Source organism: Elephantulus edwardii, unplaced genomic scaffold (genome assembly GCF_000299155.1).
Source record: "Elephantulus edwardii isolate Elephantulus edwardi_28Jun2011 unplaced genomic scaffold, EleEdw1.0 scaffold00044, whole genome shotgun sequence".
NCBI classification, from domain to species: Eukaryota; Metazoa; Chordata; class Mammalia; order Macroscelidea; family Macroscelididae; genus Elephantulus; species Elephantulus edwardii.
Window position 1 is genome coordinate 5,674,859 of NW_006399794.1, and position 27,467 is coordinate 5,702,325.

Consider the following 27,467-nt stretch of genomic DNA (forward strand, 5'->3'; position numbering starts at 1 on the left):
GTAATATCTGCTCTTGAACTGATCATGATGTGAAGAGTGGCAGTTCTATAAGTGCCTCTGTTGTTGTTAAATATCATTAAGTTGGATCTGACTCCAGCAACCTGTGTACAGAAAATAGAACAAAAAACTGCCTGATTTTGTGCCATCTTCATAATTGTTGCTATGTTTGAGCCCATTGGCGCAGCCTTTGTGTCAATTCATCTCATGAAGAGTCTTCCAATTTTCCTGATGCTCTACTTTACCAAGCACAATGCTATTCTCCAGGGACTGGACCCCCCGATAACATGTCCACTGTCCAAGAGATGAGGTTTCACTATCCTCACCTCTAAGGAGCATTCTGGTGGTACTTCTCCCAGGACAGATTTTTCCTTCTTTTGACAGTCTACAATTGCTATATTCTTTGCCAAAACCTTAATTAAGTTGCCAATCTTTCTGTCTTCTTTATTTATTGTCCAGCTTTCATATGCATATGAGGTGACTGAAAATACCATGGCTTAGGTCAGGTACACCTTAGTCTTCAAAGTGAAATCTTTGCTTTTTAATGCTTTAAGGAGATCTTTTGCAATGGGATTTACACAATACGGTATTGCATTTGATTTCTTGACTGCTATTTTTATGGTTATTATTCGGAATCCAAGTACAAGAGAATTCTTGACAATTTCAATCTTTTCTCTGCTTTCATAATGTTGCTTACTGGTTTACTGTGAAGATTTTTGTTTTCTTTTGTTAAGATGCAATCCATACAGAAAAACATGGATGAATCTATAGATGTTAAAGGGAGGCAAGGACTTTCCCTTAGAACCAACAGAGAGCCTTTTTTCTAGAGATTATGTCCTGAATTTGGATACATAATTCTCCAAACTGTGGAAAAAAAAATCCATTTCTGTTTTCTAAAGCTACCCATTTATGATATTTTTTTTGTTATAACAGCACTAGGAAACTAAGAATTTGGCACTGAAAGTTATGTGTTGCTCTAATAGGATCCTAAAATGTGGAAGCAGTCTTAGGTTCTAAGTATAGCTTGGAATAGTTTAAAGGAAATTAATGGTAAAAGCTTAGATTCCTTTGAAAGATCCTCTAGGGGTGCATTTTATAGTGTGTTGTTCTGCCAACCAACAGTCTGAGCATCAATGGCTGAATAGCAGCACTGAGAGGGAAAGGTGGACAGTCTCCTCCCAGAAAGATTTCTTGATGGAAGTGAGTGAATGAGATTGTTTTGATGAGACTCTTAGTGGAATTACAGACATTAAAGGCAATTCTAATGAGTTTTATTCAGTTGAACTTGGAGAATGCGAATACCCAATGCTGAGTGCTGCCATTCCAGATCAGGGCTGAAGAACCTTCACTTGGAATCTACAAAGCAGGGCCTAAACTCAGAGCCTATCATGTAGGGCAAAGGCTATGTTATCTCAGAGATTAAAGGATTCTTTTCAGGTCTGGAATGCTAATGTAAATTGTTCTGCTAAGTTTTCAGTTGCTTGGTATCTGTTATTCCTTCTTTCTCTCCAATTTGTTTTCTGTTTGTAATAAAAAGCTTGTCTATCTTATACCTCTCCGTTTTTATACTTCGGAAGCAGATACTCATATTCTAGATTTCACAGGCTCACAAATGAAGAGGAATTTCTTTTCCCAGCATGGAATTTATATTTAGAGTTGATGTAAGAATTGTATGATGGTATGAAAGTATTTCACATGTGGCATAGGATATGAATTTTTGTGGACCAAAGGATTGAATCTTATGGCTTAGATTGTATCTCCTCAAGATAAATGTATTTGGCTAGATCATATTCTTAGTGTTGAGTGGTTGCTGTCCATTTTGTGACCTGATCTAATTGTCCTATATGTTGTAAATTCTAATCTCTGTCTATAATTAATGAGGCAGAATCAGGTTATGTTAAATAAGTTTAGGTTATGTTTGTTATGGAAATGGGGCAGGGTTAGGGTGGCTACAACACCCTTAGTCCGGTCATACCTCTTATCTAAGGGGAATTTTTCTGGAATATGGCTTGCATCACTTTTTATCTTACAAAAGTTTTTAAATTAGTGGGTGAGGAGCTGTACTGCAAACTCAAAGGTATATGGTTCAAATCCACCAGCTGTTCTGCAGAAGAAAGATGAGCGTTCACCTCCCGTGCAATTTAGTGCCTTCGAAAACCTCCTAGCGAGTCAACTATGAGTCACTTCCACCTCGATAGCACATAGCAACAACAATAATATCACCGACGGTACTGTTTGATAGTTTCTGTACTTATTGCATCACTTTCTTTGGAATTAGAATAAATATGGATTGCTTTTAGTCAAGTGGCCAAGTATTTGTCTTCTCAATTTCTTGGGAAAAATGAGTAAGTTCCCAGCATTGCATCTCTTTGCAGAAACATCTTAATTAGTATTCCTCTAGTTCTTAGAGCCTTGTTTATCACCAATGCTTTCAGTGCAGCTTGACATTTTTCCTTCAATGCCATCTGCTCTTGATCATATGCAGCTTCCTGAAATGGCTGGCCATGGACAATTCTTTTTGATATGATGATTCTGTGTATTCCCTCTATTTTTCTTTTGATTCTTCCTGCAATTTTTTTCAGCTTGTGGAGTGCCTGGAGTATTCTTCTCTTTTTGTTTCCTAACTCCAGGTCTTTGTACATTTCTTATAATACTTTCCTTTGTTTTCTTGAGCCACCCTGGCAATTTGTTCCGCTCTTTTGCATTTCTTGCATCCCATTCAGCTACTACTCTATGTTCAAGGGCAAATTTCCAAAACTTTGGCATCTGTTTTGGTATTTTTAAAAATTTGGGGTCTTTTAAATGACTATTTTCTATCTTCATGTGTGATTTTCTCAATGCTATCCCGCAACTCATCTCTTTTTTTTATTATTAGTGTGTAAGGAATCAAATATGTTTTTAAAATGGCCTCTAAATTCATATGAGGTATTCTCAAGGCCATACTTTGGCTCTTGTGGACTTGGTTTATTTTTCAGCTTCAACTTGAACTGGCATATGAACAATTGATGGTCTTGTGCACAGTCTGCCCTGGCCTTGTTCTGCCTTATGATAATGAGTGTCTTCATCACCTCTTTCCACAGATGTAATTAATTTTATTTCTCTGCCTTCCATCTGGTGAGTGTCACATGTAAAGTCACACTGATGTTGGAAAAAAGGATAATTCCATTAAAAAAGTCATTAGTCTTGCAAAATTTTACCATCTTCTGTGCAATTTCTATCATTATGGTCATTATTTTCCAACTACTGATTCTTCTTTGTTTTCAATTTTCTGTTCCAATAGTCAATAATTATCAATGTATTTTGGTTGCATATTTGATCAATTTCAGAGTGCAGAAGTTGGTAAAAATCTTCAATTTCTTCATCTTTGGCTTTAGTGATTGGTGCATAAATTTGAATAGTAGTGATGATACTGTCTTCCTTGTAGGTATATGGATATTATCCTATCATTGACATCATTGTACTTGAGGCTAGATCTTGAAATGTTCTTTTTCATGTTTTTGATGGTGAATGTGATTCTGTTTCTCTTCCCATTTCAGCATGGTGTTCTCTATGATAATCTTATTATAAATGTTCAACATTCCATTTCATTTTTTATAACTTCTCATATCCTTTACTTGTATTTTATGTATTGAATTATCCAATTATTAATGAATGTTTGCAATTGTTTCTTCTAATTTTGAGTTATGCCAAAATGTAGGTCCAATAACCTTTGTTCCATTCATGTCATTAAGATGTACTCTACTTTGAAGAGACGGCTCTTCCCTCGTCATATTTTTAATATCTTCTACCTTGAGGGGCTCATTTCCGGGCACTATATCAGATAAACTCTCTGAACTTAGAGAAACGATGATAGTTTTAGAAAAGGTGCAAGTCTTTTGTTCATAGGTTGCAATGAGTCGTGCTCGACTCGGCAGCAATTAACAACAACAATATCAGATAAAAATGCTTAAGAGCAAGGATGCTATTTAAACAACTAAGGCATATCTAATTCAAGTCATCGTCTTTCTAGTTGCTTCTAACGCATCTGAAAGTCACACAATAAATAAGGATGGCCGAAGAAGAATCAATGTCTTTGAGGTGTGGTGTGGGGGATGAGTAGTGAATATCCCATGGGCTACCAAAAGAACCAACACATCTGTCTTGGAAGAAAAATAATCAAAATGCACCTTACAGGCAAGGATGGTGAAAACGCATCTCACTAACGGTGGGCACGTTGTCCGGAAAGGCCAATCCTTGGAAAAAGACTTCATGCTGTGAAAGGCAGAGGGTGAGAAAAAGAGAGGAAGACCCTCCACAAAAGAGAGTGGCACAATAACTGTAGCAATGAACTTGGGCATATCAGAGATGGTGAGGATGGCACAGCACAGGGCAGGGTTTATACCTGCTGTTCGTAGAGTCACTGTGAGTTGTAGTCAACTTGACAGCCTGTAACAAAACAACGTAATAGATAGTGTTTTACTTCTATGCATGAGGTTTTCACTGGTCCATCTTTTCAGGGGTAAATTATCAAGTCCTTCTTACTAGTCTGTCTTAGTCAGGAAAATCACCAAAACCTGTGTACCATATGCGACCCTGCTGGTATTTTGAATACTAATGGCTTCCAGTATCATAGCAACAGGCAAGTCAACACAGCTTAACAAACTGATAGATAAGTGATGAAAAAAACTGCGGAACTAAGAGTATGCACCAGGGCCCATGTCAGAAAAGTGTGCAAAGACATTTTGTCACTCAGGAGGTTTGCAAGGGAAATATAAGGCTTTCATCTCTACCACACACATCCTCCTCCCTTGACTTCTGTCCTGGCACTAATCAGACTTTTCCCCTTTGGCTAGTCAGTTGCAGGGCTGGGACTTACTATGATGGAACACGAGAACGCTGCATTTTATGTCCAAATGGAACCTTCCAAAATGAGGAAGGACAAATCACATGTGAACCGTGTCCAAGACCAGAAAATCCTGGGGTCCTGCAGACCCCAGAAGCTTGGAATGTATCTGAATGTGGAGGTAAGGATTTTTTTTGTCCCTTCCAGTCTTCAGTATCACTGTTTACAGAGAAGTTATACGTAACATTTCAAAGACTGCACCTGACACTGGACGATAAGCTTCCTTGGACCAGGGACCAAACTGGATTTATTTTTTGCCCTTTGATGCCTAGCTCTGCATCTGGCACATGTTTAAGCCAATAAACAAAGATCTAATAGATTAAACTAGTTTGGGAGGAAAAGTGAAATGGCCATTGCATGCTTTATTCACTGTAAAATATAACATTCTGAGACCTGAGTGATCTTTTAATGTGTGGGAAGTCTTTGACTATTTTTTTATACTGGTCTATTTACAAAGTTAACATATATTGTTTTTCACACCAGATCTTTCCCATTTCTTTCACCGCCCTCCCCCATCAAAATGTGCAACCATATGATTAACCCCCTCCCCATTCTCACCCTTCTGCTCGCCCCCCCCGCCCCGCCCATCACTTGGATCTTCATTCTCGTTCTACAATAATGGTCTTATACAGTATCTGTCCTTACGGGACTGAGTTACTTCACTCAGCATAATGAGTCTCTCCCAGGTTAGGTAGTAATTTACAAAATCATTGTATCATGCATGTTGTGTAGTATTCCCTTGTGTGAATGTACCATAATTCCTCAGTCCATTCCATTGTGGTTGGACATTTCAGCTGTTTTCATGTTCTTGTGATGGTCAATATTGACTTTGTATTAAGATGAGGAAAGTAGGTCTGATTTTCTGTAAACTTTGATTTCAAATTCTTAACTTGCTCATTTAAAAAATCCCTCTCTGATTATTTTGTCAAAATTGGAGCCTCCTTTGTGAAGTTTCTCATTATCTCTTATAAAATATTAACTCCAAAGCCAGTCTTTGGATTTGTTTCTTATTTGTTTTATTATTGTCTTCCTTTTAAATGCTAGAAAGACCAGGTGCATCGACATTCTGTGGGCCCAAATGGAAAGAGTAATCTGATCTGGGAATTTGTGCTTGATGTATATGGCAGAGTGCACAGAAGCCCCTCCATTCCCACCCTTCTCCTTCAAGACTGCCCAGGCCCAGCTTTAGTTCTGTTAATGTAGCTTAAACTCAACTGCAGAACTGTTTCTGGTTTATAAATTCCGATTCTCATAGTAAATGTGAGACTCCTATAATATCTTAATCTTGTTGTGAAATCCTAGAACTAACTGCAAGTTGCTAAGAGGGAAAGCTATCATCTATTTACCCTTGTATAAGAGAGAAAGCTATCATCTGTTTACCCTTGTATATGTCCCTGTTAAGATGTAATTGTTATTGTGTTGTGTACTGTCAATTCAGAGCTGACCCACAGCTGACCCTCCATCAGGTTTTCAGTCAGTTAATTACACGAGGAGATTACCCATCTTTCTTCCATGAAGCAGCTGGTAGATTTGAACTACATGCCTTTGGGATTGCAGCACAGTATCTTCCCACTAGATCATCTATAGTCAATAGTATTGTTGTGGTTGTTGCCTGTGACTCATAGCAACCCTATGTATAAATAGCTCTGAAGCCTGCCCTATCCTAAGTCAGTCTCACTCACTCTGACACACCTCCTCCATTACCCCAGTTACAGTGTCAGTCCATCTCATCCAGGGTATTCCTCTCCTATGCTGTCCCTTTACACTTCCAAGCATGATGCCTTTCCCCATGGACTAGTCCCTCCTGTCCACGAGCCTGCCAAAAGTATGTGAGATAGAGCTTCAAAATCCTTGCCTCCAAGGAGAAATCTGGTTTCACTCTCTCCAAGATAGACTTGTTTTTCTCTTGGCGGTCCATGGTATGTTCAATACTCTACTCCAGCATCACAACTCAAAGTATCGATTTTTCTTCACAGAAAGAAAAATCCTTAGTCATTTTCCAGCTTTCTAATGCATAGCAGCAAGTAATTGTGAAGACCATGGCCTGTATCAGGCACACCTTAGTCTCTATACTGATATTATTACTCTTTAGTACTTTGAAGAGGTCTCTGATAGCAGGCTTCCCCAGAGCAGTTCATCTTTTGATTTCCTGACTGCTGGTGCCAAGAGTGTTGATTGGAGAGCCAAGCAAACGGAAATTGTTAACAATTTCAGTATTTTCTCCATATATTATGGTGCTGCCAATCGGTGCAATTGTGGGAATCTTTGTCTTCTTGATATTTAGCTTAAATCCATATTGAAGACCATATTCCTTGACTTTCTGCAGCAAGTGCTTCAGGTCCTCCTCAGTTTCAGCAAGCACAGTTGTGTTATCCATATAACATGGCTTGCTGATAAGTCTTCCTCCAATCCTGATGCCACATTCCTCCTCATAAAGTCTGTTCCATATATAGATTGAAAAGGTATGGATACAGGATATATACTGATGCACTCTTTTCCTGATTTTGAACCATGCAATAATTAGTAATAATAATGATTGCTAATATTTAATGAATAATTGCCTATGCCAATCATCATGCTAAGTCTATTACATGAATTATTCATTTAATTACTACAACAACTTTATGAGGTTAAATGACTTATTGAAAGTTACACAGCTTAAAGGTGAAGGATTTGGAAACAGAACCCAGAGCTGACAGGCTCCAATGCCTTCATTGAGTGTGTGTTTTTTTTAAGTGCCATTGTATCTATAATTTAGGGATAAACCCATTAAAATAACGGAGAGATTATTAGGCATTCAAAAGACAACTGATTTTTATAGCCTTCATCAGAAGGCAGTTGTCAGAACAGAGTAAGGAAACACTGCATCGAGGCCACATAACAACAGCAGCAGTGGCAGTCTCGCTCCTCAGGGAAATATACTTTTAAAAACTCCTTAACTCTTTATGGCTGGATTTCTTGTTCTAGTTTTTTTGTGGGGTTTGTTTTTGGTGTTTTGTGGGGTTGTTTTTTTTTTCATTGCCTTCAATTAAATGCCACTGGGTCTCTCTGTCAAGGGGGATTAGAATTGTTGGCTTAGTCGACTGAGGTAGGCCAGCACGTGTTCCAGCGTTAGGAGATGTAGCTTATAATTGGTACACTAGTGGAGACTCTTCCAGTCTCTGTTTACAGCCTCAGGATGTAATCTGCTAGGTTAGAGTGTGCAAAATTGAGTCATGACCAAATTGGTTACAAAGCAGAGAGGCATTCTCCTTAGGGGCTCCTTCATTATAGAACATGCCTTGGTAGTGTGCAGACCTAAGCTTGAAACGTACTTGGTTTTCTCTGTATTTTAGAAGCAGCTGTGACACATGAGCCCTTGTTATGTGTCCCTTTGTGTAAACATCAGGCCCTCGTGCCTCATGTACAGGGTCATCGGCTGGGCAGAGCTGACTGTTGGGTGCTTCTCATCACAGATAGACAGCACCTGAACACAGTTGGATCTCATGTGCAGAAAGGTGGGAAAGGGTCTGCTTTGGGGGCCTTGCTTACCTCAGGTCATTGGTCTCCCCAGGTCTGTGCCAACCTGGTGAATATTCCACTGATGGATTTGCCCCCTGCCAGCTCTGTCCCCTGGGCACTTTCCAGCCTGAAGCTGGTCGCACTTCCTGCTTCCCCTGTGGAGGAGGCCTCTCCACCAAACACCTAGGAGCCACTTCCTTCCAGGACTGTGAGACCAGAGGTGAGAACTTGGAAGCTTGAGTTTCCCTTCTGAGTACAGGAGACACTGATAGAGTTCGAGTCAAGGCCAGCCCAGAGGTGCCCAAGGTCATGCCTGTGTGGCTGGGAGATCAGGCCACCAACCCCATTCAACTTCACATGATGACAGGGAGCACAGGAGCTTCCTAAACACTCCTGCCACCTGGGTCTATTTGTCAGAGCTACCTAGAAAGACCATCAAGGACAGATGAACAGGTTGTTTACCTGGATCCCCCGTTTCTTTTCCTTCAAACCTTCCTTCACTCCCATACCCTTACCTGTAGTGTAGGAGGCCCTTCACTGTACAGGACAAGAGATGTATTTCTCCATCAAGGACAGGCCCTATGCCTCCTCCAGCACCCCAGTCCCAGCTGCCCCTTCTCAGGGGGAAAATGCTAATTACCGTCCAGTCCATTTTGACCCTGTCAACCCATGTATATTGGAGTAGAACTGTTACACAGGGCTTTCAGTGACCAATATTTCAGAAGTGGATATCTTTTTTTTTAAGCACCTCATGTTGGGCTTGAATGTCCTATCTTCCAGTTATCAGTTGAATGTGTTAACCTTTTTACCATCCAGAGATGACAGCGAGCCCTTCTCTAAGCACAGTGTCAATTCTGCATCCTCTCCCTGCTCACATGATGTATAGTGACTTATGGCACAAGCTGTAAACTCTTTAGGGATCCATACAGGCCTTGTTCCTGGTTTATTTTTCTCAGTGCCATGAGTCACAAGTTCAATTCCCCACACTTCCCACCTGAACCTGGCTATGTAGAAGATTGAGTGTTGTTAAGCCCCATTACTTCATTTGGACATAACATGTAATGAGCTGTAAGATGTTTTTGTACTGCGTTTGTTTTGATAAAATGGTATTTGTTTTTATTCATTTTTTCCTTCCATTGTCTCCATATTCCCATCCCACAGTTCAGTGTTCTCCTGGACATTTCTATAACACCACAATACATCGATGTATCCGTTGCCCAGCAGGAACATACCAGCCTGAATTTGGAAAAGATAATTGTGTTTCCTGCCCAGGAAATACTACAACTGATTTTGATGGCTCCACAAATATAACCCAGTGTAAAAGTAGGTCTCTTTTGTAAGACTTTTCATAGACTAGATTCTCAAGTGCCTGTGTCTGTCCTAAGATAAGGGGTCCCCAGTTCACTCAGCACCACGGAGACCGTGTAAGAGACTGCTGGTGCTCGGCTCTACAGATCAGCATTGATGGAGAACAAACCTGACTCCCAGGCCCTCACTTTTATCAAGTCTGGCTTTGTCCCCAGATGCAGTTGTCTTAATTTCTTTCCTCTGGCACCCGTGCTTTCAGCCTTGCTCAGTAAGTATTGTTTGCAGACTTTTTTTATGTCCCAAGAACTCTACTTGGTTCTTTACTGATGTCAAGCAAGACACAGGCTGTGGAAATTGCAAAGAAAAGAGCAATTAGCTGCCTGGAGAGATGAAGCAAGGCTTCTAGAAAGCTTGAGAAGGTTCAGATGGGGAGGCTGTGGGGTGACTAGGAGAAAGGGCTTTGTGCCCAGAAGATGGTTGGAGGAAAGCACAGGCTCAGGAAAGTGAAAGACATTTGGGGTAAAGGAGACCCCTGGGCAGGAGCATAGCATTTCCTACAGGGAGTCTGAGGGAGATAAGGGGGGAGCTTTGAATGCTGTGCTAAAGAGCTTGGTTTGCATTTTATAAGAATGTTATAAATAATTTAAGAACTTTATGTGTTTTTTTACCATTGTGTTATATTCTCTAGAAAAGGACAGAAGTAAGTCTCAGCTAATTCAGTATCTTTAAGCTAGCAACCAGGGAAGGTAAGTTAGATCTCCCTAAGCTAAAGATGGTTGGGTTGAAAGAGGCAGTGAATCACTTGCATCTTATGGCTGGGAAGTTATCTCCTTTTTTCTCTATCCCAGGGAAGGCAGGTTTGTTTTGAGTTTTATTGTCCTCACTGCATCCTTATAAGTAGCTTTCAGGTCTCTTTTTTTAATAACTGCTGTGACAAGAAGCTCACCACCTCTTATGCTACTTACATTTGTTGTAGCTTAGACCTTGAGAATGCTCTCCATAGAAAATTCCTCCTTATAGCAAATCCCAGGAGTTCCTTTTCCCTCTTTTTTCCCAAATGAAAAATCTGTTTTGTTATTCTACTTGTATGACATTTATTCAGTTCTGACTCAGAGCAACCTTGTGGAACAGAGTAGGGTTTCCAAGTCTGCAATCTTTATGCTAGTGGATCACCAGATCTTGTCCCTTGGAGCAGCTGATGAGTTTAAGCGACTGGTTGTTTCCATCATCAGCCAAAGTACCAGCTCAAACACCACTTGCCTCTGAGTCGGTTCTGAGTCACAATGACCCCCTATGTTGCAGATACAACTGTTCCATAAGTTTTCCGAGATTCTGATCTTTCAGAAGCCCATCACTAGGGCTTTTCTGCTAACATATTTCTGGGTGGGTGTAAACTGTCATCCTTTGGGTTATCAACCAAGGGTTTAGCTATTTGTACCACCCTGGGGCTTCATGGAATAAGAAATCCAAAATGAGAGAGAGAAAGAGAGAGAGGAAAGATTCCCTTGAATATCTTCTACAGGTTTATCTAACAGTTTTAAATAAGCTCTTTTGGAGGTCAGGGTTTTGTCTTTCTCATTCCTGAATTGCCAGAGCATTTGGAAACTGTTAGATGGATGGAGAGTGATGAATGAAGATATGATTGAAAGAGAGAGAGAGGAGGATGGTGAATGAATGCTTTGCCTTTGGTACCAGAAGTGAGTACTAGCAACCTTTGTACAGGTAGAAAGTTCTCCACACAAAAAATAAAACGTAATCCTCACTATTTTCACTAGAGACAAGACATTCTGAATATGGCTGTCGTTTTCTTTCTCTTAAGTCTTTAACAAAGGTTCAAATCTTTTAAAGGGAACATTGAGGTTTAGTATCCCTATACTGACAGATCTAAAAGTTCTCTTGGCACTTGTACTTTGCAAACAAAACGCTAAAAGCTAATGGTGTCCTTTTGTTCCACATATACCTCCCCCTGACTTGCATGCCTGCGAACTAATGAGAAACAGTTGAACTGTGTGGGGGTTTAATGTAGTTTGGCCTTCAGAGGGGGCGCCAGCACTACAGGAGGGAGTCATCTCTGGAACAGTGTCATGTGAATGCCTCATTCCTCCATGGCAATGGGGATGTTGTGGTTTCCTCACACGAGCTGGTGAGGGCCATGCTGCAGAGGTACAAATGTTATATCTTGATAATTTGTGGCATTTCTTCTTTTAGACAGAAGATGTGGAGGGGAGCTGGGAGATTTCACCGGGTACATCGAATCCCCAAACTATCCAGGCAATTACCCAGCCAACACCGAGTGTACCTGGACTATCAACCCACCCCCCAAGCGCCGGATCTTGATTGTGGTCCCTGAGATCTTCCTGCCCATAGAAGATGACTGTGGGGACTACCTGGTGATGCGGAAAACCTGTGCGTCTCAGCCCTGTGCTCCCCTCCCCTCTAAAACCCTCTTTTCTGATGGGCTGCTGCTCCTCAGGCTTTAAATGTGAGAAGGAAGCCTAGACTGTCACTCTATATTAGAACAGAGATGGGACATGAGTTTGCAGAGTTTACCAGGACACAAAATTTAGACCAGAACCATATAACCAGCCCTCTGCTGAGCCTAAGAGACAGGAGACCTGCAAGACAGTCTTCCTCTCTGTGGTCAATACTGTGTAACACTAATGTGTTAGACCCTATTTCACAAGGACATAGAAAGTCAATGAAGCTCATGCAGTGCTAGAGTGGAAACTTGCCTTATTCTAGGCAGCAGTTTGTGGCACAGGGACTGGCTGATCAAGGGCCTGGTTTAGCCAGGAAGGGGCCCATTCTCCCATCCTGACCCATGATCCACTAACCTTAAAGGGACACTGCTGTCAATACAGCTCAGAGGCAGTGAGGTAAGTGGGCACTGCAGCTGGACAGCTTAGATCTGATTCCCAGCTTCACCTCTTTTCAGTTCTAGGATCTTGAAAATACATTCTTAATTCATCTGCCTCTCAGTTTCCTCATTTATTAAAATAAGAGAAATAGTAACTATTACATGAGTTTATATCTTCAAAACATTTAGAATGATAATGGCATATGAAGCCACTATAAAGGTTTTCTATTCTTATTAGTGGGGTCCCTAGGTGGTGCAGTTAACATGCTTGACCCTTAACTAAAAGGTTGGTGGTTTGAGGCCACCCAGAGATGCCTAAGAAGAAAGACCTGATGATATGCTTCTGAAAAATCAGTCATTGAAAACCCTGTGGAGTCCAGGTCTTGGATAGAGTGGACTTGATAGCAACTGTTTCATTTGGTTACTTGTTCTTTTTTTTAAAAAACTATTTTATATTGGTTTGCTTACAAAGTTTGTTCTTACTTGTGGTAAAAAATGTAGGTTTAGGTGGGCTCTGGTTGCCTAGTGGCAAGAAGCTGCACTGCAATCCCAGAGTTGCATGGTTTGAATCTACCAAACGCTCTGCCGGAGAAGGAGGAATAATCTCCTCCTGCACAAGTCAAATCTGATTTGATGATACACACAAAAAAAAATAATAAAATTTTTAAAAATAAATGTAGGTTTTATTATTAATTTAAATTTAAATGTAGGTTTAAATCTTTCACTTAACCATATACTGACAATGTGATCCTGGACAAGTAATCCATCTCTTCATAAAAGAGATAAAAACTATTTTCTCTAAACTTCCTTGGGTTATTGGTGGATTGAACAAGATACAGCCTGTAAGTGCTTAGCACACGATCCAGTGCTTACGCAGCATGGTGATTATTATGAAATGAGATCCTTCATCTCTGCGCTTTGAGGGTCTTCTCCCTAATATCTACAATGAAGGCTGGGCTGCTGCTATTTGTCTGACCGCAGGCCTTTCAGCCCAGCCTTCCCTGGGGACTGCAATCACCAGCTGCATCCATTCTGTTTCCAGGACTTGACCATTTTAATAGCTCTGCTGGGGCTGATGGGCTCTCAAGCACAATGTGTTTTATGGCGTGAGTGCCTGAAAGATGAGTGTTCATTGTCTGCCTGCTCAGTGATGGCTCTTGAACCTTTTCTCTCCCAACTTCCCTTGGCAGCTTCCTCCAATTCCGTGACAACTTATGAAACATGCCAGACCTATGAGCGCCCCATCGCCTTCACCTCCAGGTCAAAGAAGCTGTGGATTCAGTTCAAGTCCAACGAAGGGAACAGTGCCAGAGGGTTCCAGGTGCCCTATGTGACGTACGATGGTAAGAGCTGTGAGGCTCAGACTGCCGCTCGCGGGAGGAGGTTCTCTGCTTTGAACAGAGGAAGCCTCAGCCAGCTGGCAGATTGCTGACAACACATATGCTCAGAGAAGCGGGATGAGAGGAAAGGACATCGATGACTCACAGTGACAAATTTTAAACAGGCATTTGGGGACACTGACGACGGGAATGAAATATTTCCCAAGATAAACGAAAGTGAGCATAGCTTAGTGGGTAAAGCATGGACATTAGAGCCAGGTGGGCGTAGAAAGGAGCTCTTCTGTGACTTGTGTATATTACTCAGATCTCTGTCCTCCATTTCCCTCATCTATAAATGAGAATTCAGTGGACAATCTTCATAAATTACTTGCTGTAGGATCTGGCACATCATGGTGACTTATTAAACATTAAGTTCGAGTTTGTTTTTTTTTTTGTTTTTTTTTTCTTTTGGAACGCTTCACGAATTTGCGTGTCATCCTTGCGCAGGGGCCATGCTAATCTTCTCTGTATCGTTCCAATTTTAGTATATGTGCTGCCAAAGCGAGCACTCGAGTTTTATTTTATGGAACCCGAGGGCAGGAGACACTTAAATTCTGGTCCTGGCTTTGCCATTAGCTATCTGTGTGACCTTGGGCAAGTCAAATGACTTCTATTGTTTACTTTTCTTTATCTTAAATAATGAGTGGCCCATCTGAGCCCTGGTACCCTAGTCAGCTCTGAAACTTGGTGAGCAGATGATTACTAATAATACAGTATTATTTGGGCCTTGCCCTTGAGGACCTCACAGTTAATCTGTTCATTCATCCACCCATGTGTACTGGTAATCTGTTGTGCTAGACCCTGGGTGCAGTGCTAGAGGCAACATGGAGTGGCAGAGGCACAAAGACGTTCACTTTTCATAGATACTATAGTAGGGAATGTACGAAGCACTCTGAGGATAGTGATTAACTACATGGATTTGTAGAAAGAGTAGAACAAAGTTTCAGAAGCAAAGTCTCAAAAGGTCTTGAATAATTGTTGAAAACCTAACATTTTCTGGGAAGAAAACTTAGGAAGAGGGCATGGCATAGGCCAAAGGATGGAAGTTCGATGGGAGCTGGTATGAAAAAAGGATTGGTCTGGTTTGGCTAGTGGAAGCGAGATGGCGTTTAGGAGTGAGAGATAAGATAGGAGGAGGTGGAGTCAGGCATAAAGGACCTAGAGCTGAGATGGGTAGATAATCTTAGAGGGAGCCATTGGAAGTGTTTAGACAGTGCCAAAAAAAGATACGTTTTAGGAGGAAAACATTCTGTGGCTTTCCTAAAAATATTTCATTCATAACTTATTTCCAATGTGTAGCATCACCATCCCTGTCTGACAGTTGTCTGAAGGATAAAAAACACCCAAGACTAGACATGTTAGCCTCAAACTCCTGGGGCTGACTAGATGCCTCTACGGGGCTCTGCTGAGGGGCATAGGACGCCTCATCTATCTGTAAGGAGGTGACAGGCTATTACCCTCTTCTGGGCTCAGCAAAAAAGACCCAGGACTCCAGGACAAATGTCAGCAAAGCTCACATGCTTTTAGTCTGGCTTCCTTTAACTCTACCTTTGTGACACTGAAATTCCATAATTTTTTTTGGTTTTATTTTTATCTAATTAAACAAAAAGATAATTAGCTTGAATCAGGATAAACGATATGTAACTTTGGGCCCATAAGAATATGTCTTACACGCATTACAGCAGACAAAAGTTGAAAATTACCGCTTTGGCCAGATAGACATCTTTTTATCCTCATTCAGAGCCTATTTAATCTTTTACTTCTTTTTAAACATATATTTAAAATAAGTTTATATCTAGTTTCTAATCCCAGCAAAATAGAAATCACAATTAGAAAGAGCAGGGGAGGCTGCTACAGAACAGCCTCCAGGCAGCTGAGAAACAGTGAGACTGAAGTTGGGGCTAAATTTATAGAGCAGGTCCTGGGTACTGGGTACCTGCTAAGTGCTTTTAACACAGAACTTTCCTTATAGCCACCCCATGATGTAGATGTGGTTGTTGTCTCATTTTTCTGATGAAGTCAAACAGTTTGAAGAGATTTAAGTACCTGCTCTAAACTCACATTATGACAAAGCTGCAGAGTTGGGATTGGCCCAGATCCTTGGGGCTCCAGAGCCCGAGTCTATTTTTGGTTTGGTTTGTGTGGTTTTTTTTAATTGTTTGTCTCTCATTATTGTGAGAATATTAATTTCTGTCTTCAAACTCATGTAGATTAGACCTTACATATTTAACACAGTGCATTCATTATCCCTGTACAAATAAGTTTAACATTTCTAGACAAATATGACCATTCATTTCTGTTCAATCTAGCTCAACTAGGATATTTTTCCCAAAGTTGATAGCTCTCTCTCGCTCTGTATGTATTTGTATTTATATAAAAAGACCAATCACAAGGTATTATACATCAATATCAGCAATAACTCTTCCAGGTTCTGAAGCCCTTGGAACGAAATAGTAGAGACATCCAGCACACTCTTTTAAAAAAAATGAAAAAAGTACAAACTGAAACCTCAGAAGGAAGCAAAGTTCTGTTATTGTTGGTGGTACCTGGAATCATTTTTTTAAGTTTCTTAATGTCTAGCTTTATGTCATTAACTATGCAAAGGCATTTGACTGTGTGGACCACAACAAACTATGGCTAACTCTGAGAAGAATGGGATCCCAGAACACTTGATTATGCTCATGCAAAACCTATACTTGGACCAGGAGGCAGTAGTAAGAACAGAGCAAGGAAACACTGCGTGGTTCAAAACTGGGAAGAGTGTGTACGAGGGATATGTCCTATCTTCATACATTTTCAATCTATATGCAGAACAGATCATCCAGGAGGCTGGGCTCTATTAGGAGGAGTGTAACAAAAGGATTAGAGGGAGACTCATCAACAACCTGAATTACACAGATGATACAACCTTGCTTGCTGAAACTGAGGAGGACCTGAAGCATTTGCTACAGAAGGTCAAGGACTACAGCCTTCAATATGGATTGAGACTCAACATCAAGAAAACAAAAATTATCACCACTGGGCCAATTGGCAGCATCATGATGAATGGTGAAGAGATTGAGATTGTTAACAGCTTCCGTTTGCTTGGCTCCACAATCAACACACTTGGTACCAGCAGCCAGGAAATCAAAAGATGAATTGCACTGGGAAAGTCTGCTATCAGGGACCTCTCCAGAGTACTGAAGAGCAACTATGTCAGTCTGAAGACTAAGGCATACCTGATATAGGCCATCTTCTTTACAATTACTTGTTATGCATCAGAAAGCTGGACAATGACTAGGGATGATAGAAAGAGAATCAATGCCTTTGAGGTGTGGTGCTGGAGAAGATTGATTATATCATGGACTGCTAGGAAAACAAACAGGTTCATCCTAGAAAGTGTGATACCAGGATGCTCCTTAGAGGCAAGAATTCTAAGACTTCATCAGAAATACTTTCGGCATGTTCCAAGGAGGAACCAGTCCGTGGAGAGGGACATTATGCTTGGAAGAGTGGAGGGAGAGTGAAAGAGAGGAAGACCCTTGATGAGATGGATTTATTCAGTGACTGGAGTAATGAGGGTAGGGGCATCAGAGACAGTAATGAGGGTAGGGGCACAGGATAGAGCAGGTTTCAGGGCTATTGTGTATAGGATCGCTCTGAGTCACAAGAAACTCAGTGACACATAACAACAACAGCCATTTTCTGGAAATAAAATAGTATAGTATAACATTAAAATGCAGCTCTGATATAGCATGATCACTATTACATATCATAAAGCAAGTATTTTACATTCTGAAAAGATATTTTACATTCACAGAGGTATGATACAGTATGGAGAGTTCTAAACAATGATACTTCACTGCTTTTCCATAGAGCAATATATTTGTAGTTCTTAAAAGCAGAGGAAATCTTTTTTTTTAAATGAGCAGGTTACAAGCTTTTGGTGTAGGTACAAATAGCCCTCCATTTCTCTAATACAACAGGACAAAGCACAGTAACTGAAGTTCCATCTTCAAAAGGAGTGAATGACTAGCAGGAGGACTCAAGATTTAAAAACTTGAACTCATTTTATATTTTAAAATTTTATATTCACCAAGATAAAAGTATGAAAAAGATACTATAATAGTAGAATACCAGTTATAATGTACACCTCACTAAATTAGTAATTATGAATATTGTATCATTACTTTCTATTTCCCATCTCTTGGTTGAGAGAAACTTCAAGATTCTGCTTGCTTTTCACACATACAGAGTTTAAAAGATATTATTCTAATTTATTTGGCTTTGCTATACATGATATGCATACAAAGAAGAATTTTTCTCTGTGCCTGGAATTTGGAAAATATTATGCTTTGCATACTGTTTTATTTTAATTATAATGATAGAAAATAATCTAAACTTTAGAAGAGGAGGTATTTTCATTGAGATGGATTACTGTGCGAACTACTTATAATGTGTATGACAGTACCAAAATTTATTAGTAAGGAAATAAATACAGTTTTCTTCTCCCAACCAACCAAAAAGGATCCTGGAATTACTAGCCTGATTTTCCCCCTATTGCTACCTAGTCACTGAAAGAAAGAAGAAAAGTCATGCTTGACAGGCAAGAAGCTGATTGTTTTATGTAATACAAGAACAGAAAGAAAAAGGGGGGAGGTAAGAAAAGCCTTGAATCTGGAGGCGTCACCCAGGGAGAGGCCATAGACTAAGCCTTTGAGTTCTTAAACAATAAGAAATAAGAAAGAGAAAAGGAGCCTTGTAGAAAGCAAGAACTGAGGATGGAAAACCAAAGAATGTGGTATCCTGGAAGAAATGGATCAAAGAGGAAGGGTGACTAATGATGGATTAAGGACTAAAAGTTTGATTAGGATTTAGCAACATGAAGCTCACCACTCACTTTTATAGCAAATTTGGAAGAAGAGTTGCTGTTAGGGCCATTGAGTTGACTACCTTTCATAGTGACCCTATGAAAAACAAATTGAAACCTTGCCCTGTCCTAAGCCTTTTTCATTATCTCTGCAATGTTAAAGTTCATTCATTGTTGCATTCACTGTGTCCATTTATCTCACTGAGGGTCTTCCTTCCTCTTTTTTTGCTGACCTCTTTTCTCCACAATGATGCCTTTTTCTAAGGCCCCTTCTAATAGCATGCTCAAAGTATGTGAGATAAGATTTCACTATCCTTGCCACTAAGCAGTACTATTCTTAGAAATTGTACTTCTTCCAAGACAAATTTGTTTCTTCTTTTGGCAATTCACTGGATATTCAGTACTCTTAGCCAATACCACAATTCCTTGGTCTTCTTTACTCATTGTCTAACTTTCAGATGCATAGAAAGCAATTGACAATATCATAGCTTGATCAGGTAGGTGCACCTTAGTCTTTAAAGTGACATCCTAGCTCTTTAGCATTTTTTAAGAGTTCCTTGATAGGAGATTTCCTGATACAACACCTCTTTTGACTTCCTGACTGCTTTCATGTTTGTTGTGGATCCAGGTAAAAGAAAGTTCTTGACAACTACAATCTTTTCTCCTTCATGATGTTACCGATTGGCCCAGTGGTGAGAATTTTTGTTTTCTTGATGTCAAGATATAACCCATATTGAAGGCTATAGTCTTTCTGCAGTAAGTGCTCCAAATCTTCACTTTATATAAGCAAAATTTGGAAGAGTTGTGGGGACCAAAGCTAATTGGGTTTAGAATGGGAAAAAATAGGAGACAGTAGGTGTTGATAATTCTTTTGAGTTTTTTAAAAGGAAATTGGGGGATGGGCAGTAGAAGCTGAAAGAGGAATGAGGTCAAGATAGGGATTATTTTTAAAGCTCAGAGAGATTACAGCACATTTGCATGCTGGTAGGAATTCTAGACCAGTTGAGAAAGAAAGAAAAAAAAAAATGCCATGCAGGAAAGAAAGGAAAGAATTACTGGACCAATGCCCTCGAATTGGTGACAGTGGTGAGCAGAGTGGAGGGACTGGCCTTGAATGGATGCACAGAGGGTTCTTTCCTAAGGAAACAGGCTGGGAAAGCAGGTGTGGAGGCTGGTAGGTGAGTGGATGTCCTGGTGAGTGTGTGTGTGAGTTCTCACTTGATTGTCCAGAATCAAGAGTGGTGATTTGCTGGATAGCTGCTACAGAAGGGATATTTCTCAGAATCTTAAAAAAAAATTACAAAAGTAATATATTTTTATTCCAACAGAGGACTACCAGGAACTCATCGAAGACATTGTTCGGGATGGCAGGCTCTATGCATCTGAGAATCACCAAGAAATACTCAAGGTATGTGACTCCCCAAGGTTGGCATGGGGGCTCTCTGTGGAGCTGCCCTAGCTCTGCTGGCAGAAGGCTTTCTTCTCTTTCAATACTGTTACCTTTCAGACACCAAGTCTGTCTGGGCTGAGGACAGTTTTATACTTCCAACAAATTTGACTGAAAAAAAAAAGAGAGAAATCCAGTGGGTGTCTTCAGTGTCATCAAATGAAGTTGCAATTTTTCTTTTTTTAAAATTTGGCAATCTGTCAGAAAAAACAACAACAACATTGCTTATAAATCCAAGCCAAAGGCAAATATTATTTTCATATTACTTATAAATAGTTGGAGATCTTTGGCTTCTTATTTATCCTCCAAGACCACAGTTCACCAAATTTTAAATATTTACATGTAATTAGCAATAAACATTTGCCATATCACTAAAACAAAGCAAATAAAAAACTCAGTTCTGTCAAATCAGTTCTGACTCATGGTAATCCCACAGGATACACAGTCGAATTGTGCCCCACAGACTTTCCAACGCTCCAACGTTCCTCTAGGTGGCTCTGAACCACCAGCATGTCAGCTAGTTGTCATTTAACCATTTGCAGCACTTAGGGCCTACCTTACATCACTAATCTTGAAAATATTTTTCTTTTTAAATAAATGTCAATGTTACATCTCATCTGGTTGGGGAAAAGAAAACAGCTTTTTCCACTATATGTTAAACGTTACATTATAAAAATGATACTTATTGTAGACAAAGGATAAAAAGAAACATTGGGAAAGAGATAAAAAGCACAGGAAATTATTTTCACAAAGTGTTTTTCAGATCTACATTTAACAGAAAGAATACATAACAGTACATAGGAATCATCTGGAAATCTAGTTAAAATACATATTCTGACTCAATACGCTTGGGGATGTTGTTGTTGTTATGTGCCATCGAGTCGCTTGCGACTCATAGTGACCCTATGTACAACAGACTTAAACCCTGCACTATCCTGTGCCAATCGCACTGCCTCCGACACACCCCTCATAGAGGGTCTTCCCCTCCTGCGCTGTTCCTCCACCCTCCCAAGCATGATGTCCCTCTCCAAGGACCGGTCTCTCCTTATAACATGTCCAACAATCCATTTTGAAGGTTGTAGTCTTTTATCTTTTGTATTAAGTGCTTCAAGTTCTCACTTTCAGCAAGCAATGTCACCTGCAAAGAGGTTATTGATGAGTCTTCTTCCAATCCTGATGCCATATTCTTATTCATTGAGTTTAGCTTCTTGAATGATTTGCTCAGCATACGGATTGAATAGATATGGAAAGTGGATACAACCCTGACACACACTTTTCTCACTTTTAAACCATGTAATGTTCCTTTATTCTGTTCGTACAATAGCCTCGTGATCTAGGTATAGGTTTCCCATGAGCACAATTAAGTATTCTGGGATTCCGATTCTTCTCAATGTTAGCCATAATTTGTTATGATCCACACAGTCAAATGCCTTTACATTGTCAATAAAGCACAAATAGACATTCTTCTGGTGTTCTTTGCTTTCAGCTAGGCTCCACCTGACTTCAGCAATGATATCCCTGGTGCCATGACCTCTTGTAAGTTCACCTTGAACTTTTGGCAGTTGTTTATGTACTGTTCTAGCCATTTTAAAATTATCTTCAAAAGTATTTTGCTTGCATATGATATTAGTATCATTGTTCAATAATTGCCACATTCTGTTGAATTACTTTTCTTGGGAATGGGGACAAATATGGATCTCTTCCAGCTAATCAACCAGGCAACTGTCTTCCAAATTACCTAGCATGCCCAGGGCAGTATCTTTTAGTTGAAACATGTCAGTTGTTATCTCATCAATTCCTGGGGCCTTTTTTTTCCCCCAATACCTTCAGTACAGCTTAAACTTATTACATTACCATAGATCTTAATGGGTATGTGTTTCCTGAAATATGTCAGAGTTGGCCAATTCTTTTTGATACAGTGATTCTATGTATTCCTTCCATCTTTTTTTTGATGCTACCTGGATCATTCAAGATTTTGCCCATAGCATCTCTAAATATTACTACTCCTGACTTAAAATTGGTTTTTAGCTCTTTCAGTCTGAGAAATGCTGAGCAAGTTCTTCCCTTTTATTCTCTAATTTTGACTCTCTACATATTCCATTATAATACTTTGCTTTGTCTTTTCAAGCTCCCCTTTGAAATCTTCTGTTCAGCTCTTTTACTTCAACATCTCTTCCCTTTGTTTTGGCTTTTCGATACTCTAGTTCAATTTTCCAGGTCTGACATCCTTTTTGCTTTGTTCTTTCTACTTGGGCTTTGTAATGACCTTTTGTTCCCTTCATGGATAATATCCTTTATGTCATCCCACAACTCATCTGGTCTTTGATTATTAGTGTTCAATGCTTCAAATCTAGTATTAAGATTATTTTTAAATTCAGGTAGGATAGACTCAAGATCATATTTTGGTTCTTGTGGAGTTGTTTTTATTTTCTTCAGCCTCAATTTGAACTTGCATGTGAGTTTGTTCTATAGTCAGCCCCTGGTCTGGTTTTGACTGGTGACATTGAGCTTCTCCAACAATTCCTTCCACAGATATAGTCAATTTGATTCCTACATAGTGGATTTGGTGAGGTCCATGTGTAAAGTCATCTTTTGTATTTTTTTAAAAGATATTTTCAATGAATTAATCATTGAACATACAAAATTTTATTATTCTACTTCTGGTCTCATTTCTATTACTAAGTCTGTACTTTTCTACTACCATTTCTTTACTGTTTCCAACTTTTGCATTCTAGTCACTTTTGTTGTTACCATTGAATCTGAACCGACCTACAGCTGACAGGCAAGTTTTCAGAGGCAGTTAATCACACACAAGGAAATGTCCCATCTTTCTCCTGCACAGTAGCTGGTGGATTTGAACCGCATGCCTTTGGAAATTGAAGCACAATTTCTTGCCCCTTACCCACCAGAGTTTCCTATTCCAGTCACTAGTTATCATTAATGAATCTTGACTGCATGTTTGGTGAATTCTGGACTGCAAAATTTGGTAAAAATCTTTAATATTCTCTTTGTCCTCAGCTGTTGGTATGTATATCTGAATAATAGTCATATTAACAAATATTCCTTGTATAGGTAGGTATGGCTAATACCCTACCATTCTTTATATTATACTACAGGATAGACCTTAAAATTGTCTTTTTAACTATGAATGCAACACTATTCTTCTGGTTTTCATTCTCTGCATAACATTAGGTCATTATAATCCCATTGGCACAATATCAGTGTGTTTAACTATTTTGGCCCAATAACAAGAATTCTGTTTTCTTTAGGATAAGAAGCTGATCAAGGCTCTGTTTGATGTACTGGCCCACCCCCAGAACTATTTCAAGTACACAGCCCAAGAGTCCCGAGAAATGTTTCCAAGATCTTTCATCCGATTGCTACGTTCCAAAGTGTCCAGGTTTTTGAGGCCTTACAAATGACTGTACCACGTGCCATTGAGGACAAATGTTGTGCCTGTGGACTGGGTGGGACAGAGCCGCCTGCCTCTGCATGCCAGCACATGTGGATAGTGTTGCCTCCAGTATCAGTGACTCGTTAGAGTTTAATTTTTATAGATAATACAGATATTTTGGTAAATTGAAGTTGGTTTTTCTTTCCCAGATGTGTGCATAAGGACTGAGAATGGCTCTGAGTTGCACTAGCTTCTCGTGGTGGTGGGCAGATCTCGGGGACATAGCAAGGACTGGCTAAGCTGAACTTGAGGTGGTCATGCGAGACTCACCTGTCCTTTGTGGTTCTCCTCCTCCTGTGGTTGAGGGAGCTTTAGTGGAACAAAGACTACTGGAGAGGCTGCCTTCAACCAAAGGGGCTGAAACTTTACCTCTCTCTAGTTCAGCTTTCCCTAGGGCAGCCTTCCACAGTCACATACAATCTCTGACCAAGCAGAGCAGGAGAGGAGGGAGAGAGAGCTCTCCATATAGGACCTCCCTACCCCTACTCCTGGGAAGACTCCATTTTTTTCAAAGCTTTCTCCAGACTTTTTGATCCCAGCAGTTTATGTTCTAAGCAGTGATGATTAAATATTTAAATCAGAAAGAGTTAGAGATAAAAAGATGAAAACAAAGCATATCAGCAGACATAATAATGTAGATCTGTTGTAACAGCCTTCCTAGGTGCCAGCTTCCACTCTGTGGCGAATGTACAATGCTGACTTGATCACTTTCAGCTGTGCCTTCAGAAACTACACATGGGTATGGAGAACTCAAGGCAGATATGATGATCTCTTTGGTGCATGAGGATCATCTACTATTATGAAAACATGATTTCACAAACTTGGAGTGAGTTCTACTGAGGGTCCTACTTCCATCAGGGGTATCCCATCACACAAAGTACTGTAAGGCCCGTCTGTCATGTTTAATTCCTTCTCCACTGCCCAAGGTCAGAGAATCCTAGGAAGTGAACAGCACTGCCAAGGGTGGTCCTGTTAATTTCCTCGGGACACCACTGCCAAAAGTCGCTACATTATTTAGTGCCACAAAATCAACTTATTTCCCACCTGGCACAGCTGGGTCTAATTCTCTCCATAGTATCATTGAATGTTTAAAACTTTAAATTCATAAGCCCCCCGAAATTTCATTATATATATAAAAGTAAAAAATGAATCGTATAAAACAAACTAATCTCCTTAGTGAATGGACTGCTTCCTAGTGTTTTATTACTTCAGAAACAAATAATTCTGTACACAATTCTCTACATTAAAGTATGAAGATTAGTTTAACAGTTTTTAAGAAAATAATGATAATGTGCTTCTTGTTTAAGTAATTTTTCACCTCAGTGGTTTTTTTTAACCTATTAATTATGAACTTTGAAAAATGATGATAGTTATTAGAAAGACTTCAAGTCTTTTGTTCTTAGGATCACTATAAGTTGTGCTCAACTCAATGGCAATCAACAACAACAATAATTATATAGATTCTTTCCTGAAACCCTAATATAACTTTTTTTAAATTTGGATAAGCCCTAAATACCCATTTTAAGATTTCTCTCCAGAAGTGAAAATATCTTCTTTTTTAAAAAAAAATAAGTAAAACAGGCACTTTGAATTTATTTGTTATGTAGAAATTTGGCCTGGATTTCTGAGTTTAACCAACCATAAGATGAAAATTTAAATGTAATATAACCTGAGTTATATGGAAGCAAGGTGACCAGAACGTATACTAATCTGTCCAAGCACTTTAGGAACTTTGAGTTTATGACTGAGCCTCTGGTTTGCTGTTTCACCAGAAGGCTAAGAATGGAAATGCTTCTGGAGATGGAAGGAGGAAGCTACATAAACACTGGAAGCATCCTTCAGGAGAAGGCCCATACACCAGAACCATGTTCCCAGTACAAGCACCAGGAACTGAGACTGTCCAGAAGCTTCTTTTCTATACCTACAACCATCCTAAGAGATGCTACACTTAGTCATGCTGAGAGCCTGGCTGACTGATGTCACAGTTGCTACCTGATAAATGAAGACATTTTTACTGAACATCCACTCTGTTCCAGGTACCTCTTGCATGTGCTAAAGAGTAAGGATATTAGTTTAAAAACCAAGGTGTAACTGACCCAAGCCATGGTATTTTCAATGAATAAGGAAGATCAAAGGAGACTCAATGCCTTTGAATTGGTGGTATCGAGGAAGAGTACTTATTATACCATGGACTGCCAAAAAAACCAAACACATCTGTTTTGGAAGAAATGCAGCCAAAGTGCTTTATTTGGTAAGGATGGTAAGACTTCATTTCACATACTTTGAATTTGTCGTCAAGAGGGACCAGTCCTTGGAAAAGGATATTATGCTTGGCAAAGTAAAGGGTGAGCAAAGGAGAACAAGACCCTAATGAGATTGACACAGTGACTGTAACAACAGCTTTAAGTGGAGCATAAATTATGAGGATGGTGCAGTATCAGGCAGCATTTTGTTGTATAGGGCTGCTATGAGTCAGAACCAATTTTAAGGCACCTACCACAGTGGAGATGAGAGCAGATGAAGGATTCTAGACATACTTTGAGGTAAAAATAAACAGACTTTCCTGATGAAAATTGATTGTTAGGGATGAGAGAAAGACAGGATTTCAAGATAACTTCCAGTTGCTTAAACAGCTGGTAGATAGAAAGGACTGGAGGAAGAGTAGGCCTCGGACTTGGGGAACTTGTAAAACGTGCCCAATTTCCTTGATAGTCTTCATGAAAGTTTGGATCTGTCCCCTTTGCTTAGGTCTGAGCTCTGTAACTACTTTGCCCACTATTGTGTAGCAGAAGTGATAGGCTGCCAGTTCCCAGGCCTAGTTCTTCAGACACTGGCAGTTTTCTATTTACACTCTCTTGGGATACTAACTCTTGGAACTCAGCCTCCATGCCTTCAGGAAATCTTAGTAGACTGAGAGAGTCATGTGGAGAGGAATAGAGGTCTCCAAGGATCCAAGTCTGGCTGTGCTCCATGTGACAGCCAGTAAAATGTGCCAGCTCCTTGAATAAGCCATCTTGGAAATGGATTTTCCAGCCCAAATTAAGTTATACTAGCTGATGCTTCATAGAGCTGTCTCAGGCGAGCCCTACAGAAATTGAAGATCTTTGAGCAAAATCAATGGTTATTATTGTTTTAAGCCATTAAGTTTGAGGATAGTTTCTAATGTAATAAAAAGAAGCAGAGAAAGGGGAAATAATCAAGAGTTCTATTTTGGTCCTTCTGAGTTTGTCTATGAGATAGGCATTGTTTATTAAAATATCCAAGTGGAGATTTCAAGCAGACAATTGGTCATATAATGCTGTAGGAAAGATCAGGCCTAGAATATCTGGAATATAAATTTTAGTGGTCCAGAATAAAAATATGAGAATGGTTGGGGTCACCGGAGGAAAGTTTGTATATAAGGAGTACTAAGACAAAAAAAAATCAAACCTGCTCTGTTGATCACAAGGAACTTGTAGGACAGAGTAAAAACTGCTTCATTGGGTTTCCAAGGTTGTAACTCTTCATGGAAGAAACAGCCACTTCTTTCTTCAGTGGAGCAGCTCTAGGTTCAAATCACTGACCTTTATGTTATCCTCCAAGTGCTTAATCACTGTGTCACCAGGGCTCCTAAAGAGCTCTGTGAAAGTCTTCTTACTGAACAAAGAAGAGGTCACAGAAAAGCTTCTTTCTGTGAGTGGGAAGGAATCTGTGCAAATTCTTCCTTCTGGCTGTGGATATTGTTTTTTGGCCATTTACTGAAGTACTGCATTTGTGAATTTAGCAATATTTCCCTTGAGTTTTCAATGCTAAT

The 27,467-nt window shown here is 39.8% G+C and overlaps 1 protein-coding gene across 1 annotated transcript in view; it reads left to right on the forward strand.

Annotated features, from left to right (window-relative positions):
• The window catches only part of SCUBE2 (signal peptide, CUB domain, EGF-like 2), a 106,695-nt gene extending 83,053 nt beyond the window's left edge, over positions 1-23,642 (forward strand). The window contains 6 exon segments of the mRNA XM_006885598.1: positions 8,433-8,600; positions 9,542-9,703; positions 11,897-12,094; positions 13,736-13,888; positions 20,102-20,181; positions 23,490-23,642. Of these exon segments, the coding sequence (XP_006885660.1) occupies positions 8,433-8,600; positions 9,542-9,703; positions 11,897-12,094; positions 13,736-13,888; positions 20,102-20,181; positions 23,490-23,642 (914 nt within the window).
• The last annotated feature ends 3,825 nt before the right edge of the window (positions 23,643-27,467 follow it).